Source organism: Terrapene carolina, unplaced genomic scaffold (assembly GCF_002925995.2).
Source record: "Terrapene carolina triunguis isolate 2854851 unplaced genomic scaffold, T_m_triunguis-2.0 Scaffold1018, whole genome shotgun sequence".
NCBI classification, from domain to species: Eukaryota; Metazoa; Chordata; order Testudines; family Emydidae; genus Terrapene; species Terrapene triunguis.
Window position 1 is genome coordinate 634,393 of NW_020665369.1, and position 24,890 is coordinate 659,282.

General features: G+C 42.0%; 1 protein-coding gene across 1 annotated transcript in view; it reads right to left on the reverse strand.

Annotated features, from left to right (window-relative positions):
- The window catches only part of UBN2 (ubinuclein 2), a 94,675-nt gene that overhangs the window by 39,407 nt on the left and 30,378 nt on the right, over positions 1 to 24,890 (reverse strand). Inside the window, exons 5-11 of the mRNA XM_024213112.2 lie at positions 23,713 to 23,825; positions 14,473 to 14,971; positions 8,885 to 8,955; positions 7,939 to 8,068; positions 6,371 to 6,489; positions 5,542 to 5,655; positions 3,388 to 3,531 (exon numbers count right to left, since the gene is read on the reverse strand). Of these exons, the coding sequence (XP_024068880.1) occupies positions 3,388 to 3,531; positions 5,542 to 5,655; positions 6,371 to 6,489; positions 7,939 to 8,068; positions 8,885 to 8,955; positions 14,473 to 14,971; positions 23,713 to 23,825 (1,190 nt within the window). The remainder of the gene's footprint in view (positions 1 to 3,387; positions 3,532 to 5,541; positions 5,656 to 6,370; positions 6,490 to 7,938; positions 8,069 to 8,884; positions 8,956 to 14,472; positions 14,972 to 23,712; positions 23,826 to 24,890) is intronic.

Consider the following 24,890-nt stretch of genomic DNA (forward strand, 5'->3'; position numbering starts at 1 on the left):
CTCAGCAAGTTATTTTTCTGTCACGTAATTACCAGATGGATATATAAAACTGCTTAGTCCTTATCTCTGATAAAACAGAAATCTTGTTGTTGGGCAGAAGTAATTTAGATGAGACTACTCTTCTCCTTCATAGCCCAACTTGTTGAGACCACTCATCTGGAGGTAATAAGATTAAAAATCTTGAAGACACTTTTCACACATTCATCCCATCGAAAGCCATATGCCAGATGTGGTATAATGTTTTCAGTAGCAAAGTATGCACAGGTTTCACTTTAATTTATCCTAGGATAACCCTGTAACAGCACTCAGGTACTTCATTTTCCTCACCAATAATCTCTCCTGTCCCTCTCTTACCTAAATTGTTGTCCTGTGTCTTGTCTATCTTAGATTGTAAACACTCCTGGACAGGGCATGTGCTTCATTGTTTGTAAAGAGACAGATATATTTACAGCACTATATAAATAATAAACACATTAATAATAGTAATAACAGACATACTCATGTGAACATGAAAGTTTTTATCCATTAGCACATTTACTCACTGGTTAAAGAAAATCATTACACCCTCCCTTGTATTCTTTACATTGGCTGCTATGCAATAGTAGACAGGTTATAAGCTTGTTGGTTGGTTATTTTTTATTTCAGTCGTAAGTAGTGTTGCCTTTTGGCTACCCTCAGGACCTCCTCTTTGAGTCTCAGATCATCGTCAAAACTCTGACACCATCCACCTTTTAGGACTCCAACTATTATGTTTAAGCGTGGCATAATTCATTTTTTAAGCCTTTTAAAAAGATTTTTATCGATTTAAATGTTCACAGTTGCAGAAAGTTATGGGGGGGGCCTGTCAGTTATTTAATGAGAGTAGATGATGAGATTCAAAAAGTTAAAGCATTATCAATGTTAAAACAAATTGTCAACATCATATGTCAAAATATACAAAGTAAATATCCTTAAATCAACAAAACATATATGTTTTTACTATTCATTTGCTAGTCCATTTGTAACAAGCCTAATTCTGAAATCTAAATAACTGGATTTTGACTCTAAAAAGTTCTCATGCAGCATTTTTCTTTTCCTTTTCCTATCTGTAAATTTTCATCATCATCTATGGAAATATTTTTCATTGTTTTGTATGTATGGGGCAATCAACATTTATTGACATTTACTGACAAAAATCTTATCCTTCCAAGACTAATTATGTCTTAGAATTCGCAGGCAATTATGCCTTTTCTGTGATGGGCCCTAAAGTATGGAATTCACTCACTTCTTTGCCATCTGACTCAGTTCATCTCTTCCTATTTTTGAAACACCTTAGGACTTTATTTCAAACTTGCATTTTAGCCTCATTCTTATGTCCCTCCTACTTTCCCCTTCTGTATTGTCCTTGGTTCATTGGTTTATTTGAATTTTAACAAGATTAAGAAATTGTTGTGCAATGACATAAGTAAAGTACATCATCCAAAGCGCCTTAGCAGGGGCAGTTTAGAAATACAGTAACTCCTCACTTAAAGTCGTCCCGCTTAACATTGTTTCGTTGTTACGTTGCTGATCAATTAGGGAACATACTCATTTAAAGTTGTGCAATGCTCCACTCTTACGTTGTTTGGCTGCCTGCTTTCTCCACAGCTGGCAGCCTCCCTATGCCCCCCTTCCCCCCCTCCAAGCGCCTCCCGCCCACCGGCAAACCCCGCGGATCAGCGCCTTCCCCCTCCTCCCCCCGCCTCCTGCCCGTGGCAATCAGCTGGCTTGTGGCGTTTTAGAGGCAGGAGGGAGGGAGGAGGAACGAGGACTCGGCGTGCAGGCTCCCCCCTCCCTCCTCTGCCTCCCAAATGCGGCAAGCCAGCTGATTGCCCAGGGCAGGAGGGAGGTGGGAGGAGCAAGGACTCAGCACACCTCCCCCCTCCCTCCCCTGCCTACCGAACAAACGTGGCAATCAGCTGGCTTGCGGCGTTTAGAAGGGAGGGGAGGAGAGGGAGGGGGGAGGAGCCAGGATGCAGCGTGCGAAGTAAAGGGGGAGGAGGTGGGGGGGAGAAGAGGCGGGTCAAGGGTGGGGGCCTGGGGGAAGGGATGGAGTGGGCGGGCTGAGGGTTGAGCCCCCCGCCCCTGGTGCTTGCAGAGTAGGAGAAGCTGCCCTGGAACCTAACCCCCCCTATTTACATTAATTCTTATGGGGAAATTGGATTCGCTTAACATCGTTTCACTTAAAGTCACATTTTTCAGGAACATAACTACAACGTTAAGTGAGGAGTTACCGTAAAAGTACAAAGGATTATTAATAAAATGTTTTGTGCACTCTCGCTATAGTATCAGAGCACTGACAAATTAAAATCATAATCTAGTCACATGTTACATTGGTCAGAGATTACACAGACAGCTCCACTTCCTATATCACCCAAACCATCACAGGAAAAGTCTCCCCAGCAATCACCCATAATCTCCTGTATTTCCCCAAAAAGATGTGCCTTGGACCATGCTCTGAAGGTTAGTAAACTCAATCTCTGGCAGACCACCAGAGGGAGTAACCCTCCGCTAAAAGCACTCTTCTTCCAGCCCTCAAGATTCTATGTAAATACAGAAACAAATTTGATTTGTAAAATCTGTCAATTTTCCTACAACTATGTTCCAGTGTAACTGGCACAGTTTAAAGCACAGCTGGTCACTTTACGGTGACCTTCACTACTTTAACAAGGTAAGGTGAAAGATGCCTGCCAGCCACCCTCTAAAGGGACACTGTCATGTAGTGTGGCACAATATTTAAGTATATTTAGAAGAGACTTACAGAACATAATTTAAATACTTTTAGGAACATTTCATTTCAATTAGGAGATGCTTTACCAAAACATTCCCCATAAGGCAGGGGTTCTCAAACTGGGAGTTGGGACCCCTCAGGGGGTCACGAGATTGTTACATGGGGGGGGGGGGGTCACAAGCTGTCAGCTTCCACCCCAAACCCCACTTTGCATCCAGCATTTATAATGGTGTTAAATACATAAAGTGTTTTTAATTTATAAGGGGGGGGGGTCGCACTCAGAGGCTTGCTATTTGAAAGGTGTCATCAGTACAAAAGTTTGAGAACCACTGCCATAAGGGAACCTAAAAATTATAGCATCATGTTAGTATAAAAGAGCGAAGGAGCAAACCTGAAGTAGCTACATTGTTCAAACCAGGTGAAATGCAAAAAAATAAACTGCATCAGTGATGAAAGTTAGATGTTTTTAAATTTTCAGCTTCAATGACCTAAAATGTTATCTGTAACAGGATATTTACAGTATTTTAAAATTATGACAGTGTCCTTTATACCAACAGTCTGTAGAAGCATGTCACCCTAAGTGAGACTCAAGAAGCTGTTACACAGTGGCAATCGGAGATACTAAGCAAGTAGCTTACCTAGCCTGCATCCAGCCTTTAGGCCAAAGTGGTTTCACCTCTGTCTCCATAAAGGTCTTGAGGTAATCCTCAGGAGACTGACTTCTATTTGGCTCTAGCTCATAGCATCCCAGCTTGATCTTGACAAGGTTACACAACAAAGACCTGTTGAGAAAGAGAGAGAAGCCAGGCATGAACCATATAATGAACTGCAAAAGTCAATTTGAATGCTCAGCAGAAAGAGACTGAGGAATGGAAGAGTTGTTGCCATGTAATGGGCTGTTCACTGCCCTCTGTGAAAAGAGCTCATGAGTCTCAGTCCACTTTTGTAGGAAAGATGCTAATATAAAAGACAACCATTATAACTGGTATTGATGACCCACCTCTCCACTTTCCTCTTAATTCCATCCAGGCTTTATGACTAAGGCTATGTTTTAGTCCGGGGTATTTTGAGTAAAAGCCATGGACAGTAAACAAAAATTCACGGCCCATGACCTGTCCATGACTTGTACTATATACCCCTAACTAAAACTTGGGCAGGGGGGTGGCCTAGGACCATCATGGGGGCGGGGCGGAGGCATGCAGCCCAAGACCCCTGCTGGTGCTGAGAGGGGAGGGTTGGTGGGGCTGGCAGGCTCCCTACCTGGCTCCACGCAGCTCCCTGGAAGCAGACAGCATATCCCTGGAGCTCCTAGGGGGAGGGAAGGCCAAGGGGGCTCCACATGCTGCCCTAGCCACAAGCTCTGGCACCGCAGCTCCGACCGGCCGGGAACAGCAGCCAGTGGGAGCTGCAGGGGTGGTGCCTGTAGACAGGGGCAGCGTGCAAAGCCCCCAGACCCCTCTGCCTAGGAGCTGCAGGGACATGCCGGCCGCTTCCAGGGAGCCGCCCCGAAGGTAAGTGCCGCTCCACACCCCAACCCTCTGCCCCAGCCCTGAGCCCCCTCCCACACCCAAACTGCTGCTGCTGGGGGTGGAGGGAGTGCGGTAGCCCAAGACTGCCCCAACAACAGCTGGTGCGACTGGCCCAGGGGCTGCCTGATCTGCTCAGGCAGCCCCGGAGTGCCACTGGAGAAGTCACGGACTCCGTGACAGACATACAGCCTGACTTATGACTAACACCCTCTGCCTTCTGTGCCCTCCAGTTCTTGACAACATGTCCTCTTTTATATGGCATCCCCATGTCTGGAACGTTCTCCCACACTTGGTCTGTCACGGCTCCAATTTCTTCTTAGAACAGAGGATGCTTAAAAGCTCTATTGATACACCATATTCCACATCACAGTACATTGTTTATTGAGACTGCAAGCTCATCTGGGCAGGGACCTTGTCTTTTTACTGTCACTAAAGCACCTGACACTGAGCTATACCAGAAAAATTGCTTTTTAGGCCTTGGTGGACAGACTGAATGAATGGGACAAAAACTGAACTCCTTTCTTGACCCTAGAGGTAGTCTCTCTAGGTCAGCTTGTGATATATTGGCCATAGATGTAGATGGGCAAAGACCTCATCAGTGTCCAAGAGCTGCAAATCCAGCACCTTTCACTAATGCTAGTTTCTGCTCTGAAATGAATTTAAGTCTTGCCTAGACTGGGAGATTTAACATTTTTAAATACTGATTTAGTGAGATCCATTTGCTAAAAAAACAAACAATTTTCAGTAACTGTTAAATTTCCTGGAGTAGACAAGTCATCAGTATGTCAGGTGAGGTTCCAGGTGCTGTCCAGAATCTCAAGAGTGCTATGTAATGTGGCCCACCCCCAGCACATCCTCTTATATTAAAGTTTTTAAGGTGAGTCCTTGGGATGCAGCCTTTCAACTGTCTTCTGAAATTCCTGATTCAGGGATATCCTCCCTTTGGCCGGATACAGGATTTTACACAACTGATGGCCTTTTATACTGCTTCAGCATTTTTATGTGGTATAAAGGGACTGGAGTGGGGATTAAGGTCCCTCACCCCTCAAGTTTCAGAAACAAAGCTGCATGGGAAACTGAGATGCCTTCCTTCATACCTATCTTTTTTATAAAGCCATTTATAATTGCCCCTGTCCCTTTCCCAAATCTCTATCGAGTCTGTTTCTGACTGGGATTGTTTATTAGATGGTGCTGTGGCTCAGCGTCCCCACAGGCAGGTTAAAAAACTTTTGCAAGGTGAAAAAGGGCAATGTTATGTCACACCTCACTGTATCATCCCAGTGGAATTTCTTTCTTGGCCCAACAATCCTCTTTCCTGGCTTCTCATCATCATCTTCCTCTGACCCATTTTTCTCTCGTTCATCTTCTGCTTGCAATCTAGAACAATTTTTTTTGTGAGAGAATTAGGACTTAAAGACACAGACACATGATGTATTCCCCTAAGAAAGGCATGAATTCTCTCTTACCAGGCTGTACAAATTGGGGCACAGCCCTCAGGTTCTCATTACACCGTTCCCAAAGAGGCAAACAAGACCCTCCCACCCCATCTCTCCATGTGACTCTCACCACCTCTGGCTGGCAGGGCACGTTGTGTAGACTCCTTCAGGCCTGCACACTGCCAGTCTAGTGTTGTGAATGTGATGACAGATGGAGGATGCTCACCAGTCAATTCTTACTCCTATACCCAACCCCAAGCCCAAATCAGTTTCCCTCATGCAGTGAAGAGGTAACAGTTTTAATAATCAGGACAAAAATAATCAAGAACGTAAAAAAATACATCTCAATTCCATCTTCTTCTTGTTTCCCACTCTTGATATGTTACAGCCTCCTTTTCCTCCCATCCTTAAGATCTTACCTCAAAGTCACTTAATGGGAATTCTTTTCAGAGTTAATTGACAGTGTTACTTAATTAGCTGAAGGAATCAATGAGTACTTTGCACTGTCGCAATTTCCTTTTACACCCCTATATGGTCTGAGTACATTGCCTTTGCAGTATTTATACCCCAGAATTGAGAAACATGGAAATTTAACCTATGTTTCCTCCATGAATCCCCTCACCAAATACAAATATCCCGACTTCAAAAGTACACACTTTGCATTCTTGGCTTGATTGCGAGCCTGACAGTCTTCCTGATACTTGAATAATTGTTCAGGCATGACATTGCTGACAGCCAGTCTCAGCTTTTGCAGCGGTTCCCTCAAACGGTCATCCTGGAAGGGGCAAAAACACCAAAGTAATCTTGGTACATGCACTGGAAAGGACATACCCAAGATGTTTTATGAGCTGCTGCTCAGAGATTGCAATCAGGCATTAAGAGTGATTTCTAATCAATATTCCCATCAAAACATATGGAAACTTTAGAACCAGTTCAAGCAATACCTGCTTAATGGCAGTAACAAAAAAGCATGGGAAATTCCAACATGGTTCTCGAAAATGGCACTGAACTACCACATTATGGTTAACAATGATACAAAACAATAGTATACTGTTTAATTGCTAATACAGCTGAGATGTTCTTGAACCAAAAGACATAAAAAAGGCAAATATCCTATCTAAAAAGAAAAACATTTCTATCTTTATGCATTTCTCACAGCATTACTTCCTGGTGTCTTCAGATGACCCTTTTTACCAAAAAGGGGCTAAAAGAGTTTGATAGAAAAGTAAGAAAAATGGACTGAAGTGGGTACCAACACTTGCCAGTAAGTAATTTAAAATTAAGGTGGCCAAAAATTCCCAGTTGTACACAAGCCATTCGGGCAATATGCAAGACCGCCAAATTTTGAGGAATGATCATCTTCATAGCAAAAAAACTCCAGCAAATGTTAAGCTGATATTATATTATGCACCTACCATTTTCCCTGCTCTTAATTATTTTATCCCTGGCCACTGCAACCATTTGCCAAGAACGACTTTAACAACATTCCTACAACCAGCAAGAGGACGTTGTAGCATGCAACATGTGGCACTGTCTACTCCTTCTCCCGCCCCCGCCCCTCCCCCATACCACACAGGTGATAAGCCTTTTGCCTCCATGGAACACTTCCAGGCCCTGAACAAGGTGTGGTCCCGAGTTCTTCCTCCACCTACTCACACAAGTAGCAATGCATTAAACAGACCACCAGGGCAGCTTTACTATTCAATCATAGATCACAAAATACCTTCATTTACTCATCTTCAAAGGGAAAATATACACACGCATATTTAAAAGCAAAGCAACTGTGAAAATGGAGCACGAAAATCACCTAACAGTCATAATAAGTACAAAAGGGGGTTAAACTAGATGATTCTTGCAGTCCCTTCTAACCCTATGATTCTATGAAAGCAGCATATTCAGACTCACAAAAAGGGTTAAATTGGCTAACCTCCTGTTATGATAATGACTGATTTGCATGGAATTTTGTACAATCAGGTACCCCAATTTGTGTGTCCATTCATTGTGTGTTATTAACTGTGTAATCTGCCATTAGAGCAGAGCTAGAAACCAGGCACAGCCAAAGCCTTCTTGACTTCTAATCTCATCTAGCCTTCAAGATGAAGCAGGTCCATCGCCATAAAGGTCTTGATATACCTGGCAAACTAGCTTTGCTTTCAGTCTCTCACACCCTGCTCTTACTGTTACATACATGACTCCTGCAGAAGCCACTTTCTTCCCCTTTTACCTGGACATTGAGGTGTAATTTCTTCAGACGCTTTATCAGTGTGTCCTTATTGCATGGCACAAAAGCCTCAAGATGGGAGTACACGTTGTGACGGACGATAGGACTCATCTCCTGTAACTGCAGCTCAATACTGACCAAAACAAACAAACAAGAGATAACTAACTAGTGAGGCAATCCTGGGTGAGGATGGAAACTATGCAGAAACCTAAGGAGCTTTACATACATTAAATACTCTAGTTATGCATACAAACACACATTGAGGGTGGAGTGTTTTTCTATAGGTTTGTCAGTAAGACTAATTTTTGCAGAGAGAGATGAAAGTCCATTAGCTAACAATGAGAGTACATTCAGAAAAATATGATGCATATTACCCTGGCAATACTAAACATGGTTTTGTATACCATTCATATTTGCAATTACTCTGCCAATTTCATGCCATGAATGAATGAATCAACTGTGGCTGTTACATTTATTCAGAAATAATCTGACAACATTTTCTAAAATTTCTTTTTCAACCTACACTATGATCATATAAGACCCTCCCCACCATACAAAAACACCCCAAACAAAAATCACCTTCCCACACCAGACACTGGGCTGCAAAGATTAGAGAATTAGAATGGGCTAGGTTTTTCCTTCTTAATAAAATCTGAAATTATTTCATTTTATGAAAACATGGGACTGTAGGGAAGTGATGTGCACACTTCCACAGAACTCTGCTAATAAACTCAAGGCCAAGGGCACTGAAAAATATTTTACACTGGATAAACCATACAGATGCATCTCTGTATTGGAACTTCTTGTCACCAGTACAGATCTTCAGCTGGTCACTAACTGGCTTAGATTAACTTGTCTTCCCCACTTGTTTAGTTTCCTTTAGGTCTTTGTAGGAGTAATTTAAAGATAACATCCCAGAACATACAGAACTGAAGAGGTGAACACTTACTCCAGCAGAATATTGTTCATATCCTGTGTGAAGAATTTCTTCCTGCCTTCTTCATCAAACAGCTTGGCAGCCTGGAAGGAGAGCAATAAAAGTACCAAGAAATTTATAGCACATTTTACCCTAAAGATCTTTACAGACTTAAATAATATACAAACTACCTTTATGGCCATATATCACCCTGTCCTGAAATACACCCACCGTAACAGTGAAATACAAAACCACTACATGACTATTTAGAACAGGAAGTGAAGAATATTACTATATCCAATTGAAACTGCAGGAGAAGCGCAAATAGGCAAAACAATCATTCAATTTAGAATGTGGTCAGGTCTCTGGGGTTAGTACCCCATTCTTGCTAAAAGTGCCAAAGGACCTTTCAATGAAAAGTTATTAGGACCTTTGTTTTAATGTCTCCTCCAAAAGATTCCACCAGCAGTGATATCCTCCCCCGTAAAAAAAATAAAAATAAAATCATACTGGGACAGTGGTTCACCTGAAGGAAAAAACACGACTCAATAAATTATACCAACAGTTGAAGCAACAGTGAAATCCCTCCTCTCAGTTCATTAAGGATTCTCTTCCTCTGCAAATCCTCTGCCTTCCTAAGAGGACCTATCTCCACTGCTCCTGATGGAGCCCCTGTGAAGGAATCATGCAGACAAGGAGCCACATCCACTTCCTCCTCTATGGTGCTGTCCAGTGTTCTCTCCAGCTTTGGTTTTATGGAGTGGAGATCCTATCTGCGCTCCCTCCTTCTGTTCCTGTATCTTCCTAGCCCTATGGGGAGTGGGAGGGAAGATGGTCTTGCTCCTACTCCTTCCCATTGATCTCAGTCTACACTGAAATTGAAGGTATGATTGGCAGCTCTGGTAGGCATAGCTAGATTAAAGCTAATGTGGGTAAAGAGACTAAAATAAGAGTGAAGACACCGTGGCATGGGCTTTAGCACAGGCTGTACAAGCTGGCCTGGAGACCCGGGGTATATGCGTTGCTAACCCATACTGCTGCATCTTCACTGCTATTTTTAGCATGTTAGGATACTGAAAAAGGATGTGCTTGTGAATCCCTGGAGCACTGTGCAAGTGTGATATTCTAATATGTGAGACTACAGATAACGTGATAATCACACAGCAGTTGTGAATTGACTATATAGAGAATGTCAATTTTTAAAAAAATGAAAAATGTTCTCCAATCTATTTCCATAGTCAACATGTTATTCTGACAGTAGCAACTGCCACAAACAATTATGATGATTTAAACTCTTTGGTCCTGTCCAAATAGAAACCTAATGCTCTCCTGACATTTAAAATGTGGTGTCTCTCCTCGTCCTTATGAGCATGAGGCTTCAGAAAGAAAGAAAATAAGTATATTGATTGATTGACATGCAAGTGAGACACTACCTTTCTAAGAAACTTTGGATGTGAATGCATGTAAACCTTGTCCTTGTAGATCACGTATAGAGGACCAGAAAAAGTACATATGCAGTGTTGTTGTAGCCATGTTGGTCCGAGGATATTAGACACACAAGGTGGATGACGCAATATCTTTTATTGGACCAACTTCTATTGGAGAGAGAGAGAGAGACAAACTTTCGAAAGCTTGTGTCCCACACCAACAGAAATTGGTCCAGTAAAAGATATGTCACCCACCTCATTAGAATACATAATTCACCTAATCTGCTGGCTGAGGTGATTGCCACCAAAAAGGCTACATTCACTGAGATATATAGCAAGGAAAATATAACTAAAGGTTCAATGGGAGCACCCATTAGTTTTGACAACACCAAGTTCAAGTGGTACAACCTCTCCAGAGCCTTCAAAAACTTAATTGCAACAGAGCTGGAAAAGACAATGATTATCAATCAGAGGGTGAAAAGCTGAAATAGTTGCTAGATGGACTTTGTTTGATTAAACGAATGTTTTAGGGATAATAGATAATCCAGAATATGATGCATTGGTAACCGGATCGGGAAAACAGATTTCTGCTGGGACAAGATGGAGAATCCCTTCCTCTTTGCTAAGTAAATATACCCAGTGGATTATTTTCTATGATTTAAAAGCATATCTTAACTCCTCTTGCACAAGCCTCTTCCTAGGAGGTTAGCCACAGAGCGATCCAGTCTGTCACGTGGAGGGCCCACAGTTTGGAGTGGAGGAGGTGACTGTGGTCCACAGAGATTAGATGTGGGTCTGCTGGCAGAGTGACTAACTTTGATCAAGTGGAAAACCAGTGTTGCCAAGGCCAACTTGGAGCTATAAGTCTGATCCATTGTATGATCCTATCTGATTTTTAACAATACTCTGGGAAAGAGTGGAACTGGAGGAAATGTGTACAAAATCAGGTTTGTCCAGGGTAACAGAAAAGTGTCTGAGACTCCAGGCTGTGATCTTGTTGAGAGCAAAACTGATGACATTGCCTATTGACTTTCGTTGCAAAGAAGTCTACCTGGGGAGTCCCCCACAGTTGGAAAATGGACTTGGAAATGCCTAGACAGAGATCACTCATGGTGGTTGGTAAAACAATCTGCTTAACTGGTCTGCCAAATTGTCCTTCATGCATGGAAGGTGAGAGGTTTTGAGGTTGATTTAATTGGTGATGGAAAAGTCCCACAGGTTGATTGCCTCTAGGCATAGAGTTGAGCATGCCCCTCCTTGCCTGTTCACATAAAATGTAGCTGCCGTATTGTCTGTAAGTATACACAGATTTCTTCCCTTGGTATGGGAATGGAAGGCTCAACAAGCCAGCTGAATGGCCCTTAATTCTCTGTCATTTATATGCAGAGTTAAATCCTGTGTAGACTACAAACCATGCACCTGCAGGGAACCCAGCTGAGCCCGCCCCGAGGACGGAAGCATCTGTAACCAGGGTCAAAGCTGGTTGAGGAGGAGGAAAAACAACCCCCACTCCCACACACACCTCTCCATACACATTTGAAGGGTTTGTACTTGGCCAGCTTTCCTGTGGGAGGAAGGGAAGACAGAGTTTGCTACAAAACCTTGGTGGGCTCCACAATAACTTCATTAATTGGAAGCACCACCCAAGAAGGTCCTGCAGTAGCTAAAATGTCTATCAGCCTGTGGGATGACTCAAACTTCTTCCACCTGGATATTCAAGGTGGAAGCCACTCTTTTTAAAAGGTCTTGATGGGCCAAATAGTCAACAGCTGGGGGTGACGAATCCTCTGAAACCACTGCCTCATCAGGTGGTGAACAGGATGAAGCCAAAATTGGCTGAGGTAGACCCTCTCCTGGCTTTTCAAAAGGGAGATTCCCCTGAGCAACATCCTCCTGCGTGGTACTGAGCCTGGTACCAGGCATGCTCTCCTTGGTGGGATGGTACTTGACCTTTCTTGATGAAGCAGAATGGAGTGGGCATGGAAAGGACCTGGAAGTAGGCGGAAATTCTCAAGGGTTCCAAAACAGCAATTGGTTAGGCCCAGGAGCCTAATTACTTCCAGGCCATGGATCGCTACAGGTCAGTCAGGACAGACCCTGCTCTGGCTGCCAGGGTGTCAAGATCTCAGAGGGGAATGAAGAAATACAGGACATGACCTCATAGTCCGAAGATGAACCAGTCTCTTCTGACCAAGAAGGAAGGGAGGCACTGTTCATGTTCATGCTGGTGATCAGCATTGGAAGTCCTGGGATGATGGTACCAGAGAAATCATCTCCAGCTTCCCTCTTGATGGCACCACACAATGAGGTTCTTGGATATCCAGAGTCGCCCATGGTACCAAAGTCTGTATTGTAGTAGCTGGCAAAGTTTGACCTGTGGTCTTTGGTACCAGATAAGAGGTCTCCTACACCACCTGAGACAACGGTACCGAGAGGCTCAATAAGTCACTTGCAGCAGTATAAGCCACTGGAGTTGATGGCACGAAGATTGCCTCTGGTTGATGGGTCAATACAGATAGCACAGAGGAGCTTCACATTGCCACTTCAGGGGCTGGATGCGACAGTGCCTGTGCCAGATTCGACAGTCCTGCCTGAGCAGATGATTGCCTCATGGAGTGTCTCAGCTTCGAGTGCTCTTTACTTCCATTATCTGCATGCCTGCTGAACTTTGGTGCCACGGATTCTCCCTCTCCCTTTGGAGGCAGACCTGCGATGTTGCTTCCTCAGCACTGGAAAAGGTGACCAGTGCAGAGACTCAGACAATACAGGTCAAGTGCTCCTCACTGAAGCCAAAACACTCAGCATCCATTTGAAGCAGGAAGGTACAGCGCTTCTTCCATAAGGAGAAATTTAAGTCTACCTGTCCTGTCTTTCTTGGTTCTAGGTTTAAAGTCCCTACAAAATTGAGACTGATCCCTGAAGTGCAACTCCCCAAGATGCTTCAGGCAACAGGAATGCAAGTCACTCAGTGGCATCAGCTCCTTGCAGGAGCAGCAGGGCTTAAATCCTAGTGACCAAGACATGCCCTAGTATGGTTCCCAGTAATGGGAACTGAAGTTTTTGAAAAACATTTAAAAGAAAAACTTATAACCATCGCTAACACTATAAACTACTAAACTAATAAAAATGGGTACAAGTTATATATAAATAGAAGGACAGAACTTGCAATTGCATGACAACTGTCATGGGCAGTAAGGTACTGCCCCACCCTCTATACTACCATGCAGCAGTGCAGGGTAGCTGGGGATGCATGTGCCGCCTCAATGGGTATCCTTGAAGGAAAAAATTGACTCTGCACTGGGTGCACACACCCCTGAAGTGGAATGGGCATGTAATCACACAAAGAAAAACTGACTAGTTTATTTTTCATCCTTCAAATTGATATGCACACGGTAAATAAGCAGCATGGTGAAAAAATTAATATTTTCAGTTTCAATAAGATTAAGGTGACAATAAAATAACTTAGATTTTAAAAAAACTAAATCCTCAAAGATTTTAAATCTGACAGTATCTTTGTGAATGAACTTGGATTCTGTCCTCCTTCCTACCTCTACAAATGAAAATGTTCAGAAATCATTAAAATTAGCAAAAGAGTCAAAGTTCTAAAAATTACCACTGAAACTGAAAGGACATATTTTCAAGTGTCTCTCCCTGACACAAAGTGGGAAAGTCTCTTTAAAAATATCACAGGTTTACTCCTTCCTGATTGAACTTGGCAAGAAGGGCAGGAATAAAAAGACATTATCAGCAAAATAAATGAGCAAGGAATTAGGAGTTAAAGATGGAAAAGATTTATTAAGTTATCTAGACTATCCAAGCCCAAACCTCACTAGTGCTGGATTTTTCTGTACAGAATATTCAACTGTTTTGTCTAGTCATTTTAGCTCAAGCAATGATGTTCCCACTACTTCCCTATAGAAAGCATTCCACAAGCTATTGTGAGGTGAAATAAATTAAACAATAGATCTTGTTTCTGGCATATATTTCCTTTATATTCAACCTACATCATCTTTGCTTAGTTTCATCTACTTAATCTTACTCTCAGTCCCTGGGGGTGAACCAAACAATTATGATCCCTTCCTGATATTTCTACCAGCATTTAAAGGGTATGACATCGCAGCTTAGACTGTAACTATTCCTCTCGGCTCTCAAGGGTCCCTGAATGCAATCCCCTACCAGTGAGTTTACACTTACTATTCGTAGGTCTCCAATGCGCTTTTCAAGAAGGACAGGCAGGCCTTCTGGGAGGGCAGGCACCTGCTTTGGTGTCATGACCTGAGAGGTGTTGGTTGGCTGAGTGGCACTTCCATTCTCTCCTGATGGCTCAGACAGTGGGCTGCCATTAGAGGTGCCGTCAAGCAGCTTGTCAAAGTCAATCTCTCCCAGAATCTCCAGGGCACTTTCGGTTTCCTGCAGGAGCTCATGCTCATTTGTGCTACCAAAAATGGAGAGGACAGGATCGGTAACCCTGAGGTTCAAGTCTGAGACATCATTTCCTGTGGTAGCAGAGGAGGAAGGGGCTTTACTAGGGGTGGAGGTGGCAATAGTCACTGGGGGTTCTGGATTGGATTCTTTCTTCCTCAGGGCTTCCTTCTCCTTTTGGAACTTCCGGATCATGGCTGCCAAAGAAAGCGAGTCCTTGTATAACTTCTTCTTCTTCTTTTCAGATTTGTGTGAATTTAAAGCCATTACTCTGCAGAGAATGGAAACTTTTGTTAGAACACATACAACTGCCAATGCCAAAGTCACTTTCTGCAAGCATGTGGGAATTCACAACAGCTCAAAAATAACCAGTGGGGAAGAAGAGCAAAGTCAGCCTTGCGTGCATGCACCATGAGATTTTTACCCAATCAAAACATTATAGACCTCGTTGCCAACCAAACTGCTCCTTTTCCATGCTGCCCATCTCTTCATCATCCACCACTACTAAATCCTGCACACAATACAGTATTAACAAAGTAAAGCTTATCCTTATGAATGGTGAAGAGCAAATTATGGAGGAATCAGTAGACGCCATAGTTAAGACAAGAGTCTAAACTTATATTCTAAAGCTATTTTCTGTATTGCCTTCCAAACCATTTGAATGGTGACCAGTTTGCTTTTGATTTGGTATGTTTAACTATCATATGGCAGAAATGTTTCCTAAGAATTTTGAAAGTGTAGAATTAATGTTTATATCCTACTCAATCAAAATGAAGTTCCTATATATTTCCTCGATTTCTCATTACTTTTTTTTAGCACGTTATAAGCAATAGCAGGTTTTCAGAGTTAATTCTTAGACACTCACAAACAGGTCAGTTTTAGTTCATGGAGAATTTACCAAGAGTCAATCTAAGAATCTTTATCTTTATGTACTATCCAGAGAGACTAGGAAGGATCAAACTAAAAGATAGTTTAGTTACCTTACCTGTTTGTTACAAATATTTAAGATTTTGGAGGACTATAAAAAGTTCTCCAGGATCAGATAACAGAAAACATGACACTGTCCCATTGGATACATATTTTTAAGTCTCAACTAACAAAGCCTGCATTGGTAGGAAGACTGGATAGGATGGATGCTTGGAGCAGGAAGGTAGGGACTGAAGAGGTTAACAGAGATTTACTGAGAAGGGAAACCTGATGTGGTTATGAAATGTAACGGGAGCAGGCAGGACAGGAGAGTCTAGTTGTGGAAAGAAGGGCTGGTGGAGTGGCAGGGAGCAAACAGAAGACGTACACGAGAAGAAACATGGTGAAAAGATGAAAAATAGTAGACTAGGAGATAAATAAAGGAATGACAACATATAGCAGAAGTAAAAAGGAATAGATGTAAAAAGGAATACACTACAGCGAGAAAATGAAGAATCAGAGGAGAAAAGTCTGCATTAGAAAAAAACATCCTGCAAGTGCCTCAAATGCTGTCTTATTTGGCATTATCAACCTGGAATTCAGTATCATCTTAGAGCTCAACATCAATGAGTTACTTGAAGTTGGCGCTCAAACGCTACATTTAACATGTTAGGATTTCACTAGTGCATGAATGCCAGAGTATCACAGCACTTCAAGCACTGAAACATTCAGCACTGAAATCTTTACACATGAAATCTGATGACGATATACACTGTTAGAAAACTACAGGGAATGGTATAGGAGAGGCATGGAGAAATGCGGGGAGGAGGAGACTGGAGGCATAAAGAGCAACAATACTGCTTTCCACTTTACCTTTCTAGCAACACTTTCTATATAGTTTCCTTTCTCACTGCAAGCCTCTGTATGCACCTGCCATTAACAAATGTGAATGGAGCAAAGGAAAGCAAGGGCACAAAGAGACGGGCGAAATGAAAAAAAGGAGACTTCATGACATGAAAAAGAGGGAAGGGAAAAGAGAAGAAGAGAAAAGAGAAGAGAAAATATTGCTGGTAAGGGGCCCTGGGCAGAGCAGAGGTGCTGATCTTCATGGACTTCAGGCTCCTTTTGCATACAGTAGAACCTCAGAGTTACAAACAGCTTGTGAACGGAGGTTGTTCATAACTCAAATGTTTGTAACTCTGAAAAAACATTATGACTGTTCTTTCAAAAGTTTACAACTGAACGTTGACATAATACAACTTTGAAACTTTACTATGCAGAAGAAAAATGCTGCTTCCCCCCCTTTTTTTTAGTAGCTTACATTTAACACAGTACTGTACTGTGTTTGCTTTTTTTTTTTTTTTTTTTGGTCTCTGCTGCTGCCTGATTGTATACTTCCAGTTCCAAATGAGGTGTGTGGTTGAATGGTCAGTTCGTAACTCTGGTGTTCGTAACTCTGAGGTTCTATTGTACTTAATTTCTCCTGCTTCTCTCTTCCCTGCTCAAGGTTTTGTGGCATTACTACGGATATTTAAACATTAAATTACTAATGCAAAACCCTGGGTTTCCCAAACAAGAACTTCATTAGCTAACAGTTATGGTTGGAAGTGCTACTACAGAGAACAATTATTATAAAAAATAAACTGTGGAAATCACCAGCTAAGGTATACAATTCTGATGCCAAACTTCAGGCATGTCTATAATGCCCCACCGTTCAGACTAAGGAGATGTGAATAGCAGTATGTACCAAAGTGCGGCTCTGTAACTCCCCCATGGAGATGCTGTGGGCGTGAACTCACATCTATATTAGTGTGAACTCGGGACCTTTAAGATTGCACCCCAGCATCCTCATAGGAGAGAGAAAGCACAGCTTTTTGGTATACACTGCTATTCGCATCCCCTTACTCCAACATGCAGGGCAGAATAGACATGCCTTCTCCATGCAATTCGTTAATGTACACCTACCTAGACGGCAAATTTCTGTCTGAGCAACAATCCAGTCTCAACTTTGCATCTGTATTGCTGCTCTGAAATTGGGGAGAGAAGAAACTCAAAACAACCTTCCCATCCATAAGAAGTTTTATCTCAATGACAACAGCCACTATAATGCATTATTGAGACTTGTAAAGTAGATGCACAAACACTATTCTGTTTTATAGCTATATATAGTCTACTAATCATACATAAGAATGGCCATACTGGGTCAGACCAAAGGTCCATCTAGCCCAGTATCCTGTCTTCCAACAGAGAGAATGAACAGAATAGGTACTCATCAAGTGATCCATCCCCTGTCACCCATTCCCAGCTTCTGGCAAACAGAGGCTAGAGAAACCATCCCTGCCCATCCTGGCTAATAGCTATTGATGAACCTATCCTCCATGAATTTATCTAGTTCGTTTTTGAACCCTGTTATAGTCTTGGCCTTCACAACATCCTCTGGCAAGGAGTTCCACACAGGTTGACTGTGCATTGTGTGAAGAAATACTTCCTTTTGTTTGTTTTAAACCTGCTGCCTATTAATTTCATTTGGTGACTCCTAGTTCTTGTGTTATGAGAAGGAGTAAATAATACTTCCTTATTTACTTTCTCCATACCAGTCGTGATTTTATAGACCTCTATCATATCCCCCTTAATCATCTCTTTTCCAAGCTGAAAAGTCCTAGTCTTATTAATTTCTTCTCATATGGGAACCGTTCCATACCCCTAATCATTTTTGTTGCCCTTTTCTGAACCTTTTCCAATTCTAATATATCTTTTTTGAGATGGGGCAATCACATCTGCATGCAGTATTCAAGATGTGGGCATAACATGGATCTATAGAGAGGCAATATGATATTTTCTCTTATCTACCTCTTTCTTAATGATTCCCAACATTCTGTTCACTTTTTTGACTGCCGCTAAACACAGAGTGGATGTTTTCAGCGAACTATCCACAATGACTCCAAGATCACTTTCCTGAGTGGTAATAGCTAAATTAGACCCCATCATTTTATATGTACAGTTGGGATTATATTTTCCAATGTGCATTACTTTGCATTTATCAACATTGAATTTCAGCTGCCATTTTGTTACTGAGTCAGCCAGTTTTGTGAGATCCCTTTGTAGCTCTTTGCAGTCTGCTTTTGACGTAACTATCTTGAATAGTTTTGTGTCATCTGCAAATTTTGCAACCTCACTGTTTACCCCTTTTTCTAGATCATTTCTGAATACGTTGAATAGTACTGGTCCCAGTACAGACCCCTGGAGGACACCACTATTTACTTCTCTCCAGTCTGAAAACTGATAATTTATTCCTACCCTGTGTCTCCTATCTTTTAACCAGTTACCGATCCATGAGGGGACCTTCCCTTTTATCCCATGACAGCTTACTTTGCTTCAGAACCCTTGGTGAGAAACCTTGTCAAAGGCTTTCTGAAAATCTCAGTACACTATATCCACTGGATCCCCCTTGTCCAGATGCTTGTTGACCCCCTTAAAGAATTCTAGTAGATTGGTGAGGCATGATTTTCCTTTATAAAAATCAAGTTGACTCTTCCCCAACAAATCATGTTCATCTATGTGTCTGACAATTCTGTTCTTTACTATTGTTTCAACCAGTCTGCCTGGTACTGAAGTCAGGCTTACTGACCTGTGATTACCAGGATCACCTCTAGACCCCTTTTTAAAAATTGGCATCACATTAGCGATCCTCCAGTCATTTACAAAGTCATATAATATGTGATCACGTAACTAAAGGCTATAACACATATGGACAAGGGGACCAAATTATGATTGCACAGGTAACCTTCATTCTGCATTTGCTAACTTGAGTGCCTATCTTTGCAAACTTAACATTCTTTTAACTTTAAGTTGTGTGCAATCCCTTTGGTTTTTAAAAAAACAAACTGAAAAAACCAGACATTCCATCATGTGGAACCAAGATGAACCGGTGGCAATAACAGAGTTGGAACCTTTAGATTCACAACACACATCTCTGCCACTTAAGCTAACAGAGTTACTGATAGCACTATCAGATTGTCATCATGTATACGGACCAGCCACTAGAAGTGGATAAGAAACACTGCTAATACAGTTCACAGATATTTGCTGACAGCAGAGGTAATGGAAGGTTTGGGAATTTTGGGTTACATTCCAGGTTCTGGAGGGGAGTGCACTCTAATGGTCCCCCTCAAGCCTGACTCCTTCTGCCCCAAGCTGTCCAAGTTATACCTATCCCGATCTTCTCTTTGACCTCCCCACCAGCTCTTTGTATCAGTATCCTCCCTCTAGCTTCTCAGCACGGTCTCAGTCTTCTCACCTAGCAAGTACTAGCCTCCCCTCTGAACAGCATGTCTGAGTCTTCATTCCTCCACCTCAGCTCCCACTCCCAGTTTCTTCACTCCAGTCCCCTTACTTCCTTACCTAGCCAGTCCTAGCCCCCAACCTACCACTGGCTACTCATGTGATCTCTCTTCCCTGCTGCAATGGCTCTGAATCCTAGTCTTCCCCCTGAACTGGTTCCCAATCCTTTCTCATGCCCACATTTCCCTTCCCCACAGCTGGCTCCCAATTCCAGTCTCCTTCCCCCAGAAGGCAAGCTCTTACTTCCACAGTTCTATCTCAGCCCCAGTCTCCCCCCATCCTCTTGTCCCAATCTACTCCCTCTACTGCCACCCATCCCAGGTCCAGTTCTCATCCCCTCTGCATTCAAGTCAGAAGGCTTTTTCCTCCTTGCTGCCTGAGCCCCAACAATGGGAACACAGACTATAAAGAGAGACAGTCTCCCTTTTTGAAGTCATCTGTTCAGTGCCACTGCAGCCAGAAGTAGCAACTGCAGAGTAAGTCTTGCTCAGTCCCTGCCGCTCTGCAGAATTTAGCTGCCAAACTCCAACAAGACTCTATTGAGCATGTATGAATTGAGATTTTTTTTTTTCAGATCTTTAGAACTTGGACAAATGTGTGTGGTTTAATTACAGGAACAGTGAAAGACACATCCAAGGCCAGGATGACACCCCTGCCAAATTTCCAGTCACTGTTCCAAAGCATGGTGGCACTAAACTTCTCAATGACACAGTTTTTGGATTTGATTTTAACACGGGCAAAACCACTTACTTTTTCCTAATCTTATTTTCACAAACTACTGAACCATTTTTGCTGAAACTTAAACAAACAAAAAAGCCAGCTGGAGGAAGGCACCCAGCATGGGAAATTTCAGCCCATATGGCTAAAATTTGGCATACTTATAACTAAGCAATTGAAAACAGGGTCTTTATAATCAAAATGGCTGTGTAACCTTAGCTAAAGATGGCGCTATTAGTACAGCATGAAACAAACTCCTTTTTGGACTAACAGCACAGAGAGTGTCATAACTCTATTTCTATATTTGTCTGTGTACATTAGGCTCTCTGAAAACCCTATCACCATGGTATACAAAAGCAGATATTAATGGATGAGACAATTACACAAGTATATGTATATACACCACCTAGGTTTACATCACTCTTCAGATTTAAGATTTTATCTTGTAGAAGACTGCTTAAATTCCTTATGATAAAAATCATGCTGAAGGAATACTGAAGCTGGGAATGGTAGAGTTATGATAGCAATATATTGGCATTTTAAAAAATGTCCTATGTCCAAAACTTCCATTCTACATAACTACTTAAAGTTCTTCATCCAAAAAGAACAAAATCTTTGAACTTAAAGGCCTCATTTTGCAAGCCTTTAATACCTTGAGTAATACATATACCGTATATACTCGATCATAAGCCGGTTCGTTTATAAGCCGACCTCCACAAAGATGGATAAGTAAAAATGGAAAATTTTTATAACCCATTCATAAGCCGACCCTATAATTCAGGGGTCAGCAAACTTTGGCTCCCGAGCCATCAGGATAAGCTGCTGGGGGGGCCGAGATGGTTTGTTTACCTTGAGTGTCCGCAGGCAGGGAGGTAAACCTAAGTAAACAAAGTGTCCCAGCGCACCAGCTGCTTACCCTGATGGGCCAGGACAGCAACTGGTGGGGAAAATTTTTTTGGGGGGTGGGGGGGGGAGAAGCTGGGAGTCAGGGGAGTAACCCCTGTGACCACCCTCCACATGACCCCACCCCCTAGCCTGGGACCTCCACACTCTCCCCATCCCATCCCTTCCCACCTTATCAAGGGAGGATGTCTCTGACCTGGCTGGAGCTGCTCCGGCAGGCTGGGCAGCGCGGCAGCAGCCTGCTCTGGCAGGCCAGACTGGACGGCATGGCTGCAGCACGTTCCGGGCCGGGCAGTGCAGCCACAGCCTGCTCTGGGGGGCGGGGCCGAGTGGCACAGCTGCAGCCTGCCAGCCCCGGAGCTGCAGCTGCTTTGGAGGTTGGGGGAAGAGCAGCGTGGTGGCCAGAAGCAGAGAGACTCTGGCCCCACCTCTTCCCTTCTGTCTCTGCTGGCTGGGCTGCCTCTCCTTGCTCCCTCTGTTGGGGGGAGGGGCTGTGTCCTACCTCTCCCTCTCTATACCCGTTCATAAGCTGACCCCCTTCTCTGGTGCGTCCCTTTTTCACTAAAAAAAATTTGGCTTATGAATGAGTATATACGGTACTTCTGATTAATATCACCACTTTAGATTATTAAAACAATTAAAGCTATTCAAATTTTCACAAGTGAAGCAGAGTGATGGGCCAGAAATTAAAAACTGAAGCCTCCAACCAACAAAGACTTGTGCGCATGCTTAACTTCATGCACTAGTGAGTAGTCCCATGGAAATCAATGGGACTATTCAGAGTGTGTAAAATTAAGAACATGCATAAGTCTTTGCGGGATGGAGGCTTCAGGTTGTTCAGTGACACACTAGCCTGCATGTTTTCACTTTCTGATTCGCATACACTAATATTCTCTCGGTTGACAATACTGCAGTATAAATGTAGAGGAAAAATATTCATATTTTTCTTATTTAGGTGAAAACATTTTTGTCCATATTACATTTTGTAAAATTCTCCCCCACTCTTCATCAAAAGGAAAATAAAATTTTGGACAGAAAACTAGATCAGTGCCCATTTAGTTACCCAAGCAACTAAAATAAACCCAACATCATATTCTATTATAGACTAATTACATGACAAATTTCTGTTTTCTTAAGTTTCAACTATTACTGAGAGGAACAGTCTCAAACTTGCATTTTAATCTTGTCACACTTGGGTTTCCTTCCAACTTTAGGCAACTGACTTTCTCCACACAAGTTTTTGGTTTGTTCGTTTTTTTAAATAGGAATGGTAAAAGTAAAATTTATAAATCAAACTTGACTAATTGAGCAGAGATATTGCTTGTAAAGCTGCAGCCCAGAACAATTTTTACAAAAAACTTATGGTCACATTATTTTAAGCCCCTGAAAAAGGAGTTTTAAATTGGGAAGTATGATATAAACTCCATTATTGTGCTAACTCTAGGAAGTCCCAGGATAGGGACTGAAAAATCTTATATAAAGGCTGTACCACTAACACCCAGACACACACCACTGCCCTAGCCCTAAAACAGCAACATATATCCATTTTAGTACAATAGACTGATCCCACTTCTAGCCCACTCCCTCACTGTTCTTTTGATATTCACATGTCACAACTTTACATTTAGGCTTGGAAGGATTAGATTTTTATCGGTAAGTGTCAGCCAACGTCGATTTCTCCATACACAAACCCACGAAAAAAATATTTCTATCTATAATAATGGAAATTCAGATAGGCAAAGTAAGAAAAATGAAGTTTGTGAACTTATTAAAGTCTGATTTAAGGGTATTTCCGTTGTATATTTTGACATGTGATGTTAATTTTTTTCCAACAGTGATAAAGCATTAACTTTTTTGAATCTCACCATCTGTCATTAAATAATTGTTTGACCCCTTCCATAATTTTCCACAGCTGTGAAAATTTAAATTGATAAAAATCTAAAAAAAGCTTTTAAAAAAATCCATATCCCTCAAAATTAAAAAATAAAACTCAAATTCTGCCTACCCTATTTATGTTTAACTATATTCAGCAAAAAAGTCAAGACTGGCAAACAAACTGAACAGGGGATGAGGGGACATTAAGCTATTGCTTCTCTTGTTGCAGTGAGGTGCCCTCTCCTTTAAAAACCTGACAGACCGACCTACCCCAGCTGCTTAGGAACTTTCATTTTCCGAGGCTTTTTCTCCTTCTCTGTGCCCTCCTCTTTCCGCTTCCGCTTCTTAATCCCACGGTCCTCTCCTTCTTTTAGTTTGGATACCTAAAGAACCAAAAAGGTGATAGCGTTACCTCTGCTCTACAATGTTTTTATACAATAATAAGTGCTTCAGCCTCATGTCTAGCAATTCAGATCTGACATCATCACTATTAAGCAACTGTATTAAAAAAAAAAAAAAAGAGTGAAGGGCACTCCTTCACCTGTTTAGCCCACCAAGAGCTCAAGGCCTCAATTACATATTTTCTTACGTACTTTCTTTTTGCTTCTCACCACTTCAGATGACAAATTAGACATAAGTGTTCTTAGACTAAGGGCTTGTCTTCACTACACGGGTAAAGTCGACCTATGTTACGCTACTCCAGCTATGTGAATAAGGTTCCACCCTTGTGCTATTGGAGTGTATGGCAATACTTGAACATTAACAACGTATTTTTTTAAAATTAAAAAGATACATAATTGAATGTATTCAACAACAGCCTTGGAAAAGACATTATGTCTGGTTCCACAACTGTTCTGCCAAGTAAAGAGAAATTCCAGCAGCAGGCAACAACATCAGACAAGATGGAGAATTCTAGGAAGGACACAGAACTCATGCAATCCCATTGGCCCCATCCAACGGGTAGTATAAACAGATTCTAGAATGAGTTGTAACCAGCCAGAGACAGAAACAGACAGTGTAAATTTTAATAAAAAGCAGTCACTTTTCAGAACAGAACTACATTTAAGTAACATATTCAAGAGAAATATTTTGGGAACGTTTTTCCAAGACTTTTTTGGGCATTAGGAACAATTTTAATCTTGCAAAATTTCATGAAATTGTAAATGTTATCTTGAGGAATTCACATTGAACTTTCTTTTATATGGCGATGCTGGTTTTTATCGAAATAACATGAGCAGACTTCAACAAGTTTTTTAAAATGGTATGGGTCCAATTTGTTTGCCAGCTTTAAACCGCTGCATAGCTTTTGAAGGCTGAATAGCCTGCAGAAATCTCAGGTTATTTATGTTAGGAAACCTTGTGACGTCCCAACCCCTTATACGTGAGCAGCAAGATACACCTCTACCCCGATATAACGCGACCCAATATAACATGAATTCGAATAGAAC